General features: G+C 32.5%; 1 protein-coding gene across 11 annotated transcripts in view; it reads right to left on the reverse strand.

Annotated features, from left to right (window-relative positions):
• THOC2 (THO complex 2) overlaps positions 1 to 20,345 on the reverse strand; it is a 100,095-nt gene that overhangs the window by 65,915 nt on the left and 13,835 nt on the right. For 6 of the 11 annotated variants that reach the window (XM_016119929.2, XM_016119928.2, XM_016119932.2 and 3 more), the window contains exons 2-8: positions 18,475 to 18,533; positions 14,840 to 14,931; positions 12,628 to 12,679; positions 9,720 to 9,755; positions 8,736 to 8,806; positions 7,825 to 7,946; positions 7,140 to 7,273 (exon numbers count right to left, since the gene is read on the reverse strand). In XM_016119929.2, coding sequence (XP_015975415.2) covers positions 7,140 to 7,273; positions 7,825 to 7,946; positions 8,736 to 8,806; positions 9,720 to 9,755; positions 12,628 to 12,679; positions 14,840 to 14,931; positions 18,475 to 18,533 — 566 coding nt within the window. The remainder of the gene's footprint in view (positions 1 to 7,139; positions 7,274 to 7,824; positions 7,947 to 8,735; positions 8,807 to 9,719; positions 9,756 to 12,627; positions 12,680 to 14,839; positions 14,932 to 18,474; positions 18,534 to 20,345) is intronic. The other 5 variants (XM_016119940.2, XM_016119933.2, XM_016119934.2 and 2 more) reach the window with 1 other exon arrangement.

Below are 20,345 nucleotides of genomic sequence, written 5' to 3' on the forward strand. Positions count from 1 at the left end.
AAGGGCTCATGGACATGGACTTAATAAACATTCCTATCAGCCACCCTACTCTTAACATTTCTCTTTATTTGTCTCTATTTGCATTCAGCTTCAGTTATTACCATAATTATATTATAATGCAGTACTGTCATATGTATATTTAATTTATGATAATGCAACTATGTATAACAGCAAAAAAAAGATAATTTAAATGATATAGGCCATTCCCTCACCAATCCTCTCAATAAAATGTATGTTTATGACCATGAGTGAGCATGTTCCTCATTTTATATCAGTTCCCACATACCTTCACATCAAGCTGAATGGAATTCTAGTATTTCAAATTACATATTTTTCATTAGACATAGCCCCTAAATGCAAGCTAACCACTTCATTGGAGCAAGCAAATAAACAGTGCTTTCTTCTAATGCTGGAGGCAAAAAGAACAACTGTGTTGAAATTAGGAAGAGATGTTAAGTCGAAACACTGCACCTTATGGATGACTTAGGGGATTTTCCAAAGAAAATTCTTATATATAATCTATTTTATAAGAGGAGATTTACAGAGTTACTTCTATTAAGTCTACACATAATTATATTAAATGCTATAAAACTAATGTCTGATTCACAGTATAGTAAGCCCTCACTTAACAGCATCGATATTCTATAACTTTAAGTAAAATGATATTTCCAATTTTATCACTGATTCATTGATATAAACAGCATCTCATCAACTTTACAATTAAATGATGTTAAATGAAAAAATGTTATTAGGGGACCTGCCATATATTATTACTCACTCAGAAAACCACTCTCCAATGTTTCTTTCCCCTTTTTATGAAACCCAAAGTTAAGCACACATTTTCTTCCATTTCTCATACTAAGGAAAAAAAGGACTAACACAGTGATCATATCTTACTGAAAAGAGCTCCAGATTTTTATAAATTATTCAAAGAGAGTTTTACCTAAAGTTCTGAGAAGAAAACTTGCCTCTTTCTGTACCCGCCAAAAGTACAGCCCATGAATGTAAAAGTGACTCCAAAATAGCAACTGAAATTTTTAAATACTGCTGGTGGAAATATAAAATGGTACAACTACTTTGTAAAACTGGCAGTTTCCTTAAAAGTTAAACTTACACCCACCCACTTCATTCCTAGGTATTTATTCAAGAGAAATAAATATCTATGTCCACACAAAGACTTGTACACAAATATTCATACAAGATTTATAATAGGGCATTCTCAAATGTCCATCGTCATGTAAATGAATAAACAAATTGTAGTACAGTGTAACTATAGTATATATAATGGAATATTACTCAGCAATAACAAGAAAAGAACTATTAACACAAGCAACTACTTGGATAATCACAAAATAATTATGCTGAAATAAGCCAGAGAAAAAAAGAATACTCACTATATGATTCCATTTATAAAAGAATACTAGAAAATGCAGACTGATCTACAGTGACAGAAAGCAGATGAGTGGGTACCTGAGGAAAGGGGATAAGGGAGGGGGATTGAGGAGGGGATGAAATACAAAGGGGCAAGAAGAAATTTGGGTAGGGGAGAGTGACAGAAATGAGCATTATCTAAATTGCAATGATGTTTTCACAGGTTTTACATATGTCAAAACTCAAATTGTACACTTTAATATGCACGGCTTATTGTATGTCACTTATGCCTGAATAAAGACGAAAATAAATTGCTTCCAAATTTCTGTAACACCGATAGATTATGGAAGTAAGGTCTAGCAAATTCTCCAACCTTACAACTTCTCCTACAGTTACAAAATATAAAAATTCAATCACTAAACAAAAATGAATAATACTCTATCATAGAGAATGAAAGAGACACTGAATATAATTTTGAAAAAGTGGCTGACTTATAATTACCCATTTAGCTACATACACAAAACCTGGGAATAAGGACTAGAACAGCACCATGTTACATGGAAATGTTGCGTTTCATTCACAAACTTAAAGAGTTTATATTTTCAATGTGGTACAATGTGAACCACTACATTATGTTTTTTTTTAACAGTAGTACCCCATCAAGGCTATTCTATCATTGATTTGTACTATCAACTACCTACCAATTTCTTTCTAGGTGCAATTTAAGGCAGTTATCTAGAAGAAAGGTAACAGAATCAACCTTTACATCTTTCACAAAAGAAAAACTGGCTTATGAATTGTCTATTAAATGTCTCAGGTACCAAAAGTTACTCCAATCAATTAGAATGACCTTTGCTACATACGATGAAAAAAGTAAATAAACCGAGGATATAGAAAATAATTTTTAAAACCTTAGAAATTTGCTAAGTAACAGTTCACACACAACGAGACTCTAGTAACAATCGGTTAAACTTGAAATGTCCAAAATAACTTTTTTCTAATGGTAGCTGTGGTAGAACGTAGGCACTCTTGTGCTCAAGCATCTTAGAAAGGCTTTTGTCCAGCCCAAGCATCCATAGCCATGTCATCTTGAGAGACATCATAAGCCTAGCCTCCTACCTCTATCACCAACTACATTAAGGGATATACATGCATGTATGTACATAAGTACGTACACACGTACATACGAACATACACACGTATAATACCTTTAAGCCTTTTGATGATCTAAATAGGGAACCATACTGGAAGGGAACAGTGGAAAATGGTGGACCCATAATGACAATGGATTCATTCTTTCATTTATATAAACATTTATTAACTATCCACTGTGTGCCAGGTGCTTGTGATAAGAAAATTAGTAAAATGCTTTCCCTACTATTGAGGAGAGGTCACACCCTTCGGATGATACATCTTTGAAGAAATGCCCAAAAATTAACTGAAGTTTTCCCAAAGACAGACAGACAAGATGGCTAGTATATTAGAGCAAGTGATTGCAACTAGAGGCAAAAGGTATGATTAAACCGAAAATGGCTGTTTCAGAAAACAGGTCAAATTGAGATTGTTAAAAGGGAAAAAAAAACAACAACAAGGTAATACCATAAACTTGACTGGGAGAGACGTCCAGCTTATACCTTTCAGATAACAGGACAACAGCTTCAATCATCATGTTCCTAACAGAATGGACTTTATGAGACAGAAAAACCATGTTTTGTACAAAAGGACATGGTCTGGCTATCTCTAGAATTACTTTAGAAACAGGCTATGCTATGATCTGAATATGTATTGTTGTCTGCCCTCTCCCCACTGCTGCTAGAATTCATATGTTGAAATTCTAATGCCCAATGTGATGGTATTAGGAAGTGGGGCCCTTGGGATGTGATTAGGTCATGAGAGCAGAACACCCATGAATGAAATTAATGCCCTTAAAAAGAGTTCCCTTGCCCCTTCCACCATATGAGGATACAGCAAGAAGATGGCAGGTTCCAATTGAGGGCCTTCACCAGAACCCAAACATACTAGTATCCTGACCTTGGACTTCTGGCCTCCAGAACTGTGAGGAATACATTTTTGTTGTTTATAAGCCACCCAATCTGTGGTATTATTGTATTATAGCATCCCAAACAAACTAAAATAGGCTAATAAAAATCTATGCTAGACTATTTCTAAGAAACAGTATTTGCAAAATACTGCACGTCTCAAGGCAAGAACCACCAGAGAACCAAGATGCAGAGCAATGCACCTAACAAAAAAATATATAACTGTAAAAAATAAACTATACTTGAGAATACCAATTGCTATCATCTTTTTCATAGTAAAGAAAAATAATTTTTTCATAATGTGTGTGTAGTAAAGAAACTTTCAATAAAGCAAAACCTTAGGTAATGGAAACAGTCAAATCACTGCCCTTTCAAAAGGATAGGAGAAAGCCTACACAATAAGATACTTCTAGGCTGAATGGCCCTTATATCCAAACTGTTTCAAAGATAAAAAACTAAATACAATCAAGATAATAATGTAGTGAAAGAGATTAAACGTCCCCTAATCCGCCCAAGAATAAAATCATTTGGCTTAGGGTTTTACATTTGTTTTAAATGTTTCTCTGGTCAAAATGACTTGTTGAGGCTGAAGGGGCAGAGACTCTCTACCCTTCCACATACCCAGCCACATTGACAACCATAGATACCAAGGAACAGCTGAAGGTCCTCAGCGGTTTGGTAACAAGGACTCTGATTCTGGGTGAGAAGAAATGGTTAGTGCCTAGTCCAAAAAGATCCTGGACTACTAAACCCAAAACCAGGAAGAACCATTTTCATTCTATAAAACCTTAAATAAGTTAAGCTTCATGACTAATTTTTAGCCAGAACTTTTGATTTAGAGAAGGAATCAGCAATCAAGGGAGTCCATCTCTGATAGCCTTTCCTATAATTTTTGAAAGATACTTTTTGCCATCTTGACGCAGGGATCATTTGTATGGGGTCTATGACTTGGCAGCTCAAGAGCTTAAACTAATCGCTATCCATTCCTATTTAATGTTTTCAAATTTAGTGTCAAACCTGATATCACAACCATCATGAAGACTCAGAATGGTTCTACTTCCTTGCAGTAAATAGCTCCAGACTATCTAACAGGATATAAACAATGTTTTTGTTTGTTTGTTTTTTGGATATAAATATTTTGATGTGCCAGAATCATCTAAAATGCATATCTCCCAAATTAGATATCTGTTCTGTCAAATGGCTGGTGAAGTGAGAGCAGACCTGAGATAGCTTTGTATGAGGTATTATCTTTGTATGAGGTATAAATTGCTCCTAAAGAGAAAATAATGGGAATAAACAAGGGGAAACATCCAAAAATGCCATGGAATATAGAATGCTGTGTCAGTGAACTGCTCTGGCCAGATGAGACAAGATTTTCATGGAGTCTGCATTGAGGGGGAATCCAATAAATTCTAATACTCACTGGAATTAGAAGTCTTAACCTCAATTTTCATGTCAATGAAAAATTCCTTTTTCGGACAATGGGAGAGATAGGGGAGTTAGCAAGCCAGACGGAAACAAACACTGAGCAGAGCCAGGAAGATGAACTTTCTAAAATCCTCCATTGGCAGGGAAACGAAGCTAAGAATCACTATAAACTCTACCAGAAAAGGAAAAAGATTCATTTTTCAATTAGTATTTATTCAGCACCTGTGTATCAGGCACTGAAGTTAGAGGTACTAAACAAAACAGACAAAAACCCCTGTCCTCATGGAGCTTACCTTCCAGGGGAGGAGGGGAATAAAATATACTGCACATTACATGGTGATAAGTGCTCAAAAGAAAAAACAGTGAACAATAGGAAGTGTTGAGAGGGATGGCCAGAAAAGGCTACACTGAGGAGGTGACATTTGAGTGCTTCTGGCCTAGAATGCTTCGCAGTACACTTGATGGACTAGAACAGAGGTTTAGCTCAAGAAATCAAATTGTTTATACTCATGTAATATCCATGTGTGTCATGACCTTACAGTTGTGATTGTCACTGTTCTTCAGAGACAGTAAAATAAACTATTCCCTATGAGGGTAAAGTTCAAGAAAAGAAAGTAGTGTGCATTTTCCCAGTTAAATAGATAAACACACACGTCCAAGAAAAATCTCTCTTTGAAATGTTCCCAAAATAATGAAGGACTAAAAAGGTATAAACTCACAAGGACAAAAAAAAAAAAGAAGAAGCAAGGCTAGACAAAAGGCAGATAAAATAAAAACAAAAACAAGTGAGGAGCTTACACAGCACAGAATTTTTATGTGGGAATACCATCTTAAGAAAGAAAGTACATGGCTACATGGCAGGATACAAGGAAGGACAAACCTACAGCAAAGCAGTACTGACAAGCATCTCAAGCTAAATCAAAATGCCACAGGAAAAATGTAGAGCCCACCCTGGAAATAGAAAACCCTACAGGAGGACTTTTTTAAATGGGTCACTGCCACACAGGTAAGCGAGAGCTCTGGACCCCTGTGGAATACAGTCTTGCTGATAAATTGCCAACCAGAGGAAGTAACAAAGAGAGCTACAGAACCAGACTTACTTCAAAGAAAAGGGTAAATTTAAATTAAAATCTCCTTACCTTCTGTACCTGTTGGTCACCAAAAGCCTAAGCTAAAATCAAAGATAACTGTAATAAATCTAGTTTTATCTGGGCCCTATACATAGCATTGGAGGAAGTGGCTAAGGATTGGAACACCTCTTTTTCTTAGTCATACATAACTTTCAAAAAAAGAGAAAGAACTGAGAAGCTGAGCATAAGCAACCTCTAAAATATAACCAGTAAAGCAGGGAATATAACTTCTCTGATAGGTCTCAAAATCTAAGACATCTAAATGTTGCAAAATCTTCCCTAAGACAGCACACCACCTAACAAATAATAGCAAAAATTCTTTCCATTCTAGAAAAATCAGGATTACCCTATTTTCTACCATTCATCCTTTCTTTCTATAGAAACCAACCATTTCCTCCAAATGCTCAATGGAAATAAAAAGAATAAATTCTATTTAAAAGGTAGGGAGAATAATAACACTTTCCTATGATACATTTTTTACATCTGCTGGACTTACTTTAACACAGTGGTCCCCAACCTTTTTGGCACCAGGGACCAGTGCTCCTATGAGAATCTAATAATGCCTGATGATCTGAGGTGATGCTGAAGCCGTGATGCTAGTGCTGGGGAGCAGCTGCAAATACAGCAGCTCGCTCACCTCCTGCTGCTCGCTCACCTCCTGCTGTGCAGTCTGGTTTCTAACAAGACACTAACAAGTACCAGTCCATGGCCCGGAGGTCAAGGACCCTTACTTTAACAGAATATTGTAACTATAAAATAAGCTGTGTATCAAAGTCCTTTGTAAAGGTATTTTTTAAATCAAGTTCAAAAAAACTAAACATCTCCATGTTCAAGAGTTCACAAAAAGATTTTATTATAACTTCGTATTTGCTTACTTATTTTCTGCTCATTATAAGACTATTGAGAAATAATTAAAAATTAAACTAGGAATATTAGAGAGAACAGAAACTAATACAAACACCACAGGTAATAGTGACAAATATTTCTCATAAATATCATCTCAAATTTTATTATTACTGATAAAATCTTAAAAGTACAAGCTGGACACTTCTCTCATTTTTAATGTAAAAAAGAAAACTTGTAGGGAATGCACTCATTTCGTCTTTATGGATATTCTTCACAGTTAAAAAAAACTTAGTAACACATTAATATAAATTGATATATGTCTTACCTATTAAAGATTTGATATTTTCTAAGATTAAATCACTAGTAATATTTCCAGATAAATCTTGCCCCAATTCAGCAATCAGCTTGGCATAACCTTCATTCTCCTCTCTTAATAAATTGAATTTTTGCTGCTTATAACTGCAAGTAGATAAACATCGTAAAGGGGATAAAATTAATTTCAATTAGCAAGTTTGCATAAGACTCATGTATTCTCATTGAATTTTCTTATATCCTATATATAATAACCATAAAAATACCTGTTGCAAGTTTACCTCATTGTGTATCTTTTAGGTTAAAAAGAACAGTGGTTTATAAGAGATACCCCAATGTTAATTACAGAGGGAAAACCAGTAACCCAAGGAAAGGATATTGCTAATCCAAGGAACAATAACAAATCACTATTTCCATCACTAAGAGACTAAGAATATACCTAAAGTACAGCCAGAGTTAATTTAAAAGCACTGAGTATTAACTTCTAATACTGAAAAAAATTAACATTGGTTTCACACAGGTAACATTTACTGCTGACTCAATCATAGGCTCCTTTGAAAAGGAAAAAATACTGGACACATGCTAACAGCAACAAAATAAAATCTTCAAACTGCCTTTAGAAACTTCTAGAATTCAAAATAAGAGTTAAAACAAATACTTAGGTACCTGATTTGCAACATAAAGATATGTGTACTTACAAGAGTTTTGTCTTGATTTTAACTGACTTTTGATTGAATTGCTGTGATTGTTTGATAAGCCCTAATGATTCCAATGTTTCTGGATCCAGGCGTTCCTTTAGAACTGTGTCTGAAACTAAATACTGTATTAAAAAATATTAAAGGTAATATATTACTCAGCATTCCAACTATGTATCTACAATCTTAAATATACCCAAAGTGATTAATAAAAATATTAAAATTATAATTTATATTTTAAAAATATAAATTTCAGTTCAAAAACTTGGAACTTCAACAAAAACGACTCTCCAAATACTAAAAAATATAACATATAGTTCTTTTTTAAAAACTCGCTTAAAAAAGTATGCTGTACACAACCTATAAATGGCAAGAACTACAGATGAAATTCTGATTAAAACTGAGTCTGTCAATAGAATTAAGATAATACAACATTTAAACCTTCTTTGTTTTCCACTAAGTCAAATAAATTCTAATACAACAAAGACGAGGACATTCTTCCAGGTCTGAGTAAAGGGATTTCTCCTCGGTTCTAAATTTATGAACATAAAATGGTTTACTAGACAGTAACAAGTTCTAGAATTTATTAAACTACCTCCATTGCTTTTCTCCTTGCCTAATAAAGAGTTTATTAAAAATTATTCAGTTTAAAAGCTGCCCACATCATTTCTACTCATTTGATAGATCAGGAATATCACTGAAGGTTTTATATGTATGGATACTTTAAGTGATACGGTAGCATGCCTATTTCATAGAAATAATTAGCGTATCTAATTTTACAAAGCATCCATTTCAAAACCCAAATCTCATCTTCTAGTCAAGTGAATGCCACTATACTTCTCAATTAACATAATTAACTGTGATTACAATTGTCCAATGTAATATTAAGAAAGGAAAAGTATTTTTTAACTTACCAAACACGCTAATACCAATTGTGTAAAATAGTCTCTCTTGCTTTTTTCTTCTAAACAATTTGTCTCAATATCTATAATGACGAAGGAAAAAAAATTAAAGTTTGATTTTTCTAGACACTCTCCAGTAATATAAGAAGATATTTATTTTCTTTAAAACTAGCTTATTTTAAAATGCCTGATTCTGAATTTGGAGAAAAAAAATTTAACTAGCAAGTATGAGCTGTGCTTCATATATATATGAATGCTTAGCATTAATTTCTTCTGATACTGGAGATGACCCTATGACAAATGGCATACCCATAAAATGATAAGTTGATTACACAGGAGCTATGTGCTGGAAGTAGCTAAGTTTCAAAACATTACTGTTTTCAGAAATGGAAATAGTCGAGCAAAGTTTAAAGGACGAACATGTCAGAGAAGCTAAAGAAGAGATTCCTTCCTTAGGTGGAAAGGTGAACTGGGTGACTATTAATAAAGATCTCTTCCAACACTAAAAATCTTATTACTTATGAGATCGAACCCTTGATGTTGGCCACCTTGGTACCATGTACCATGTTCTAACCAAGCTACCTTGCCACAAACTCTATGAAAAGACAGTATTAAAAGATATTAACATCTTTTGAATTACAATTCTAGGTAGCAAACAAATTTATTCAAGATTTTGGTTTTCTTCCTACTTAAAAAAATGTTTAAAAACTGAGACTTCCTTGAGTTTCAGTAAATTATTCAGAAAATTTCTCAAAAAAATTTTCTAAACTATGGAGGAAATAAAACAATTAGCTCTAAATACCAGCCATCAAAATTTCAACCAGGATTGGCAGCATCACAAGTTGATCTCAGGATCATTAACTGATTACATATTATTATCCTATTTTTAAAGTCAACTCATAATTTAGAATGTGCTATAGAAAGAGGCACCAATTTTAGTGATATAATAAAAATTGTTTTCTCAGGGTGAAGGGTTCCCGCTAAATAGATACCTACCACTGCTTTGCTTCATTTTACCTTCTATTGCCATCACTGAGAATCAAAGAAGAAGGGGATTTATTATCAAATATCGACATTTTCCTGGTTCTTCTCCACTTTCCCTTTTTGGACAGTGCCATTTTCCAACTGGCCACTGTAGTTGAGCACACAATCAGCTCAAGTGTATTTAAGGAATTTCGGGTGTAATTTATGCAATATAAATTACAGTACAGTCTCAATCTCTCAATAAGAGTTTTAATCTGTATATGTAAAATCAATCTCTTCCAGAACTCCTAGTTGTCTCCCCGCTATCCTGTCTTCTGCTCTTGAGGGGTTAGGACTAAACTGGGCCCATTCTTTTAACCAATATCTCTCTACCATCCAAGGCCCCTAATGTCCCTAAGATCTGCCTCCAAGGTTCCTAAAATCAGAGCACCTGGGTGGCAAGTTCATCCTCTTCAAGTCAAGTCTGCTCTTCTCTTAGCCATCTGACCTGATTAAGATATCATTTTCTGTATTCTGACCATGTTAGGACTTGGAAATTTATTGAGGTCCTTAATAGGACCTCAATAAATTTCTTAGCTGAGCTATCTCAACAATCAGTACAGAACTCTATTATCCCGATTATGTTTTCCCCATTTTTCTAATCCTTTCTGTCCTAAGTCATGAATCCTAAGTCATGAAACCATTCTAATAAATTCATTCATTACCCTCATTCCTCAACCCTGAAACAGTACCTAATAGGTTCTCTTTAATTTCACCTATGATTTTACTAAAAAGCCCTCAGCCATTTCCAACTCTAGGTTCCAGTGTCCCCAACCACCTACCCAGGTTAAGAGGTCCCATTAGCGCATCAAGTTATTTCAGACTCCCCCTTAATACAGATCTCAACCCTTACCCTTAAATGACTTAGAAAGACAACATGATGTAGTAAAAAGATCGTGGGCTCTGGAACCAAAGAGACCCAGGTTTAAACCCTGCCTTACTGGCTATTTGGCCTTAAAAAAAATCACTTCTCTGAGCTTTGATTGTCTGATCCATACACCTACCTTACACAAGCTGCTGTAAGGAATGAAATGAAATTAAATGTTTAACATGATGCCTAGAAATAGAAGGTGCTCCAAAAATGGCACCTACATTATTATTACTATTTTCATCATTACCATCATCATTGTTGTTATTAGAAACAGCTCAGTGTTCTTACTCCTATTCCCCTACCTTGATCTGGGGTCACCCTTGGATCTTTTTTTTTTCTGCCAAGGGTGGGGGTGGGTGAGTGAGGGGGCAGGTGAGGGAAATTCTCTTTCCAAGTCTGCCGTCCTAATCTTGCTTGTAAAAATGGACTGGATAGGCTAAAAGAAATTTCCCAAGAGCAACCAAACATCATCTTCATGAATTCATGTTACTAATAAAAAGCAATGACTTGTAACGATAATTCATATTACTAAGTAACTATGAAGGGAAATATATCCTAATAAGTTAATAAAGAAAGTACTAGAACTTACTAGTAAGCTGATAATTAATGATTACCCAAAAAAAGACATAAAATATACTCCTGACACTATCGAGGAATAACAGCTTCCATAAAATGTTACCTACAAATGATTTCAGTCTTACAAATTTATAGGAAAAATAATCTTTTTAATTGAAACGTTTGTTATATTTATTTATTTGTAACAATGTAATATCTGTAGTGCCTTCATTAAAAATTAATATTAAAGGGTTTTTGTTGTTGTTGTCGGCGGCGGCATAAATTAATCAATCCAATAGACAACATGAACATATACTTTATCATCCAAACCAGGATACTTTTAAGATTGAAAGAAAACACGACTAATCATTATGCCAGGGGGAAAAAAAAAACACAAGACTGGGATATATGGTCACCCTATCAATGATGGTCTGCTCTTTTCATTTCTCTCTCACAGTCCACATACATTTGGCCTGTACTGGATAATTACTGCTATTATAAAATCTTAAACATCCTAAAAGATCAAGCACCAGGCATTTATATTTTTTGAGATCAAATTCCAGACTCTCAGTAATATATTTAAGTAACTAATCTATTTAAGTAACTTGTCTAATTCTAGGAATTAAGATTAATGAGCTAAAATAATTCATTTCAGCTTGACAAACTCTGAGGTTAAGTCTTATTTTAAAGTGAATACTATGTCTGGTAATGTTTTCTATTAGACCAAAGTTATAGAAAGCATAAGACTGATGGGGGAAACAGCGCTCAAAGTTATTTTAACATATCAGATCTAAAATTAAAGAAATTTTTAATATACATTATTTTTTTTAAAAATCCATGCTTCCCATGGAGGGACACTACCTTTTGCTCTAAGTCAAAGAAATATTCCTTTTTTTATCTTGCATGAATTCTTATTTACTCTGGACAAATAGAGAAGTTGTTATTTCCAAAGCTGGTTTCTCATCCTCAAAACAAAAGTACTTTTGATAACTTTGGCTCTTCGTGCTCTTTCTAAAATTAAGAATAATCAAAAGATAAAATAGTAAATATCTCTTGAGTGTCCTAAGTTGGAGATTCTGACATTCATTGATAACCTGCATTGAATAAGATTAATTATGTGGTTACTAAAATCTGAATAATTCAGATTAACTTCAGAAAACTTGGCTTCTTTACTTGAAATGACTTAATTTAGCTCAATTTTATATAAAGATACATTCTGAAAAAACTCAAACTATTTGAATTATAAAAACTACAAGCTAGTTTATAAGTGATTATACTCAGTTGACTTATAATACTATATTCTCTATAAAGTACAAAAACAATATATTCTAGATTTGTAGAAACATTTGTACATTTGTAATGTAAAATCCTTAGTTTAAAAGGAAACATTTTAACACATTACATTAATTTACCAAATAGCACTTGATACAGGTGAAATAAAGGCTTAATACCTACCTAATATGCAGAATACATCAGCAAGAATGGAAGGCATATCCTCACGAAATTCCTAATTTTAAAAATATAATTATTCATAATAAATACTAGAATACTATACCAGCAAATATGGCTTCAGAATAACATTTTCCAATAAAACTTTAAAACTAACAAAACCCCAATACCACAGATAAAATTCTTCAAGTTTCATAACACAGAAAATTTTTAAAGGCAGAAAACAGTTGAAAAAAGGTTTAAATGTCTACCACAAAATAACTTGATTAAAAAAATAAAAACCTAAATAAGCACCTCAGGAAATATTAAGAGCAAAAAAGAATAACATTTTTCCAATGAAGTTACATGTTAGAAACCACTGGAATGTTGAGTACCTACATAAGGCAAAACTGTTAAAATGGTATATTTTTCATCCAAAACTTTAAATGTTGTGCTCATGCTCAACTCAACGCTGAACCAATCTATGCAAAAATTACAGTGGTATCAGAAGAACAGAAATCTAAAAAATACAAAAACAATTACGAGATGTTGTTCCATAATTCAAGATTCTCTAAATCTAAAGATGAAAATAATTGGCAAAAATCTATCTTTATTTTCCTTAAGGACTGATGATGCCTTTGGAAACTGACTCAAAATTCTCCCCTCTTTCTGCATGAAAACTTCAGCATATCCCAATCCCATCCCCAATTTTAGAGCCATTTTCTGTTGGTTTGCTGGCACTATTTTTAAAGAAAATAAATTTAATACTAAAGGAAAGAAATTTAAATACTAAAGAACAAACTGGAATCTGTTAGAGAAATGCTTATGTGGGTTAAGTATGGGATAGTGAAATATGGGACTATGAGAAAGCCATGACAAGGACAATCCAGCTGCAGAAATATATGACTATATCACTGAGGACTCCAAGGAAAGTGGAAGGTAAGTAAAAACCAAATACACGTTAAGTTCATTTGGACTATTCATGTTCAATAAATGGGAAAGTACTAGAATCAGATTACATAACATTAAACCCTACATCGATGTCCAATTTACAGAATTAAATAATCTTAATTGTGGACTAGACTTCAGTCTCAAGTTTCTTAAGGACTATGAACTTTGGCTATGTCTACTCGAATGCAAGTACTCAGGATATTTGAAAATCAGAAATCAGAAAATCAGAGTAAGACAAGAGTTTTCAAGCATGGAATATTAGTTGTTTAAGAAACAGGCTACTTCGACATGACTAATGCTGCCGTTATCAGATACAGACAGTTTAGGGATAAAAAAGAAACCCATATTAAACACCTACTGCTCAAATATATGGCCACAGGTGGTGGGGGGGATCACAACAGTTAAACATAGAAGTTCTTTAGGACTATCTTCAGGAAATTAGCAACCCTAACAGAAGGAGGCTACAGAACCTTAAAACAGCACAAAGGAAATTTGTACTAATATGAAGAAACTCCAGGTCCTACATCAGTAATATTTATTATGAAAGCTGTTCGCAACTGGGCAGATAATTTTATTTATACAAGTTTAAAATCCAGCCTAATGATAATAGAATATACCACTTGTAAAAACTCAAACTTAACTACTGGTTTACCAAAAACACCCTTAACACCCTTAAAATCTGAGAGCTCATCTTTCAATTCAAATACCAAACAACAATGAAGAGTATCTGGTTTGAATTTAACTTAAATTCTCCAATAAAAGAGTGAAGCAGAATAATCACTTAAAGGTTAAGAAAAAATACAGTTAACATTTTCTAAAACAACCAAAAAACACATATTGGCATCGAATAAACATTAGAGCTATACGATCTCAATTTAAAATGATTCAATACTCAACTTAAAAAATATATTTAATTTCTAAACATAATCAAAAACAAAAGAAAATGCCCTGATATGTTATATTGGTAGAAAAATAGTCCAGCCAAATTATTTTTTATAGTAGCATTTTAAATTAACTACACCTTGACTTTATTACGATAAAGACTTCGCCTTCCCAGCTTATCTAACATTTTCTGCTTTACTTACAACCAGATAAAAAGATTAAAATATCTTCATTTCTGTTTAGCAACAATGGCTTACCAATATTTCCTTAAGACATTAACTACTATAATTTTGAATAAAATGAAATACAAGGTATACGCTTCAAAGATTTTTGTATCTAAGGCAAAAAGAAATATGTAACAATTATTAAATTAAAAAAACATATACACATATATTTATATACTTACGCTAATGTCATTAAGAACATTAGATGCCTGTTCATGCTTTAGATTTCCTTTAATGACATGGTATGAAAGCTCATAGAGAGCTTGCTGGAAATCTGTTGAACAGAAAAGAAAGAATATAAGGACACAGTCTATTGAGCATGAAAGGTAGACCCTCTGGGGAAGACCTATATTATTTCCTACTTCTTGAAATTATTATAAACATCAATAACATAAAAAAAAATTCCAATGCTTTACTTTAGCAGGTTTTTTTCCTTTCATTTTCACAAAAAGACAATACAAAAACAAAAGTTAACCTTGACTCCACTACTACAATGTAACTAATGTTTGAGCATTTCCTTCCAATCTTCTTTTATACTTCTATATATTTTATATGTTTGCATTCATAACATACATCATTTGGTATTCTGATTCCCCTACTTTTTTAAATGCATTTTCGCATGCTACCAGTCTCCAAAATTATTTTCAATGACTACACAGAACTCTAGCAACTTGATATAAACTGACCATTCCTCTCACCAGCATATTGTACATGTTTTTCTAAATATATTCAAATTATAGTCAATTCAATCCAGGGTTACATTGACAACAGGTAAGGAATAGCAGTAAATATAAAATCATGTTTTATCCATATCCTACTGTCAAAGAATTCTCCAAATCGAAATCTCTTTTCTCCTCTATGTTTCTATCAGAACTCAAACTAAAATAATTACATATGTACATATATACATAAAACGGCAGTTCTATGAGAACCATCGACCACAAGTAGTCTCATTCACTATTAATTAGCATAGCCTCCTCTCCTAGGGAAGGAATTTTTTTTGTGGGGAGGTGGGCTGGAATTAACAGTCAGGTGAACACCTCCTTCTAGCCATCTTTTTCTTTAGCTCCATACATTAAAAACTTTACTTCCTTCCTCTCATTAAAAGTAGGAAAACAAATGTCTTAAAATACTAATGTAAAATAAAGTCAATTTATAATCTCCTTTTGAGAGGAATCAAAAATCTTTCAGGGAAAAATAGCAAGTAAAAAAATATATTTAAAAATCTTCTCCCTTGATTTGACTACTAGTCACAAAAAAGGAACATAATAGAAGTCAAAATTTATATCAATCCCTCTTTGATGAAAATAATATTTTACAATGAAATAAATTTGTCTATTATTTGAAGAAATATAGCAGGATTATCCTAATTCCTTATGAAGATTTAAATATATTTACCTTTTATTATCTATATTCTACCTTTTTTCACAAATATGCCTTCTTATGCTTATAATAAATTATATAAAAGCTAAAATGCAAAGGAAAAACTTCCCACTTGTTAGTATGGTAGAAATACGGAGTCAATACCATGCTTTTGATTTCTGTTAATAAAATTCTTTTACAACAAATAATACTCAAAGTCATCTAGATAAAACTAAGATTTTTTAAAGCAATCACTCTTAAGACAAAACAGCTGAACATAAACTAAATTCCCATAAGAATATGGGCTCACAGGGGCTGAGGGAATTCTAATCTTAATCACAGAAGGAGATTAAAATAGAGAACAAGTGGCCCAGATCATTTTGCTGATACTAAGTAACATAAAAACATTGCAAGGTAATCTACAAAGTAGCAAAAATAGTCCCCAATTCACACGTTATTTAAATGTCCATTTAAGTGGTTAGGAACTCCTACTGTATTTTATCTATAAAAATAGACTAGCCCCACAAAATCCTGTAAAATCTATACTAAAGTTGAAAAAAATTACATTTACAATGAGGAGGAAAACTTACAAAGCTTATAATTATACACACACAAAAAAAAAGATTTTATTTTAATGCTAACATTTCCGAAAAAGCAGTTTTAAGAATAGTCACAAAAGGGACTTCTGGAGATTCTTACATGGTCATTGTTGGATGTGAACACTGAAGACACCAGTTCTTGGTTACCTTGAATATCATTAGGACTACTCTTGTTTATCAGCCATCGTTACAATGTTATTTTACTAAGGGAAGCGATTTATAAAAAGAACAAGGTGAAGTGTGTGTGAAAAGGAAATTGCCTGCCTGCAATGAAATCAATTCAAGGGAAGGGACGAAGGGGAAAGGGCAGAGGGAATACTACCCAAACTCAATCCCCCTTAGAACAAAGGAAATTCTGAAGAAACATTACCTTTCCTGCATGGACTACCAACTGGGGCTCTCAAACCAAAGCTTGACTGTTGGCAAATATCGGTCTGAGTGTATGTGTTGAGGAAGCAGGCAAGGGCAAGCCAAAGAGAGCACCAGCAATTCAGGCAATGAGACCATCCATACTCATAACTACTTTTGGTTTTATGGGTGAATCAGAACAACTGCGCAATGTGATTGTTATTAATGATTCGCATAGCCCTCATTTAAAACTAAAAGAGTAATCAATCAGTCTGTGTTGTGCTATTTATAATTTTCTGAGAATTCTTTCTCTTATCCACTTAAGGTTTCAATCCCAAACAAGATCAGTTAACTGAAAAGTTAAAAACTTGTTTTAAACATGGGGAAAAAAATTATGTTTCCAAGTGCTTTTAAAAAGGAGTCTTTTATTTTTATTTTCTTACACTTCTGGCAGTCAACTGACTTATTCAAAAAAGAAGACATTATACCAACCTCAAAAATCTTTATGATTGGTCACGCAATTTTATAAGCAGAACAATTGGAATATTGAGGACTCAGGTCTTATCCAAATGACAGAAAAAAAATGGCTCATTCATCAAAAACTGCTTTCCACTCAAAACACCAAATCTTCTTTTAAAAGTATATGCTCTCATATTAATATTTAATTTTTGGTAAGACAAAAGTAAATTTATCTATAGAAAAACATTCTGTTTTTAATATACTATTCACAAAGGTGTAATTTAAATAATTACAATGAATTTTATCTAATCATTTTTGGTTTAAAATAGAATACTGGTTATGAATTATTTTTTCCAGATTGAAAAAAAAAGTTACGGGTTCTACACACAGTGAAAGCTTTAAATGCTTTAAACTTACTAAATATAATAATTTTTGGTTTTGCCCCCCTTTTCTAAATCTATATGCCTAATTTTAAATTAACGAATGTTAAATAGTAACAGCTTTCAAAATTAAAATAACTAGAAATTTATAACCTGTTTTTAATTATATTTTACTTAAACCATATTTGTGATTGCAGTAAACAACTCTTTTGCTTTTAATGTTTTCCATGACAACTGCCTTTAACAAGATCCCCAGATGCCACCTAAACATAACCACCTTTAGTAAAAACACTGAGCCTTAGTTTCTGGAAATTTCCCAGTGTAAATAAGATTAAAATAGTTTTTTCTTTCCATGCTTAGTTTTCTCTACTGTTTATGATTGATAAGTACCCTCTGTAATTTTTTAATATAGCTAGCAACTGCTGAAATTTAAATATACTATGTCGCAATTATAAAAGCCAAGCAATATTATGACTATTATAAGGGTCAAATGACATCCTTATACAAAAAATGTATAGTCTTAATTATAATATGTTCATATAAAAGTTTCATATAATGTGAACTATTTATACTTTTTGTTTTTGTTCATAACAATTTGATGGAAAACAAGATATTTGTTAATATTGGCCAAGCCAAAAAAATAATAGCTATGATACTTTTAAGTCTTACCTCTATAGGTTGAACTATCATGGCTTTTATTTTCACTGAGGATCCGGCATAAATGCAAACTAGAATAAAGCAGAAACAGTCTTCATTAATTTCAAATCCTAACAGATGATCTTTACAAAGCAAATTACATCAACTAAAAATACTTGGAAATGTATCAGATGTTTAACCAAAATGAGAATAAAACAAACTTAAAAACCCTAATTTGTCAGAACTGGAAAATGCTAGTAAATCGATTCATTATTTTGAAACTGGTAAAATAAAAAATCAAGCACTTATTTTGCCTTCATATATGAACCAACAGTTGATAAGAAACGTCTCTGTATTGAGGTATTTCAGCTAATAAAGAATGACAGAATTACAGCATCACCATTTTAAGATTCCTAATATACTGAAAGATCCAGGCATCTATCGATAACTGTTCATATTACAATAGACAATCAAACATTATGTGCTTCCTGATCCTAATGGAAGAATACACCACCCACTCATAGGACAATGACCTAGTATCTTCGACAAATATATTGCTATGAAAAATAAATGATGAGGGATCCTCAGAGTAAAAAATGCGTAACATATATCAATCATGAGAGATATATCAATGTGTGGATCCTTACTTGGATTCTGTTTCAAACAAGTATTTTAAAAATTAACTTTTATGAGTCAATTGGAATATTTTATATTCCATCCTTAAGAGATACAGAAATATTTACAGATAACATGATATTTGCTTCAATACAATGGGAAATAGGTGAGGTTATAGATGAAACAGGATTGGCCAACAATTGACAACTATTGAAGCTGGTTAATGATTTCATTGGGTGTATTATACTATTCTACTTTCTCGTCCAATAATAAAAGTTTAAATGCAAAAATTGAATTTTTTTCAAAAAAATTGAAAAAAACCTCGTATTTTGAATACTTCATTAGATTAATTTAAATATAGCAAAGAAGACTAGATATACAGGCTACAGTGAAAACAGGTATGCTTAACTGGAATTCCAGAAAAGTGAAAGAATGGGATGAAAGCAATAGTTGAAGAAATAGTAGTCAAGAATTCAGTTTTTCAGAACTGAAGTGAAATCCACATCTGGGCACATTATAGTAAAGCTACAGAAAACCAAAAACAAAAATCTTTTAAACAACTAAGAAAGAGTATTATCTTAATAACTTCTCAACAAGAACATCGAGTACCAGAAAGAGCTAAAAGATACATTTAAAGGGGTTTAAAAAGTCCCTGACAACCTAAAATTCTATACCCCCCCAAAAAAAAGAGTTCCAAAAAAGAGCAAAATAAGGACTGAACTTCAAACAATAACTGAGTTCACACACTAAAAGAAAAGCTTAAGGAAATTCTTTAGGCAATAGTAACATGATCCCTAAATAGAATCTGCAGCCAGAAATGACAGAAAAAAAAAGTATTAAGTATATGGGTAATTCTAAATGACTATTAACTGAATAATAATAATAATAATAATAATAATAATAGTGTCTTGTGGTATTTAAACATGTGCAATATTAAATATATAAATGGAAAATATTAGAACACATCAAGATTAATGTGGGTTTAACTCAAATATGCGAAGTTGGTTCAAATTAATTCACCAGATTAAACTGACTTTTTAAAATCCCACTATAGTTCAATTGGATGTATAAAACATTTGACAACATTCAATAGTCATTACTGCATTTTTAAAAAAAGACTCTTCGAAAAAGAGGAATAAAGGGGAACTATTACAATTTGATAAAGCAGCAATTCTGATAGTATGGTTCACAAACCCTTGATCCCCAAGACATTTTCTGGAGTTCTGCAACATCAGAAATATGTTTGTAATAATACTAAGTTTTCATTTACCTTTTTTCGCTGTACTGAC

Source organism: Rousettus aegyptiacus, unplaced genomic scaffold (assembly GCF_014176215.1).
Source record: "Rousettus aegyptiacus isolate mRouAeg1 unplaced genomic scaffold, mRouAeg1.p scaffold_m13_p_9, whole genome shotgun sequence".
Taxonomy (NCBI): Eukaryota; Metazoa; Chordata; class Mammalia; order Chiroptera; family Pteropodidae; genus Rousettus; species Rousettus aegyptiacus.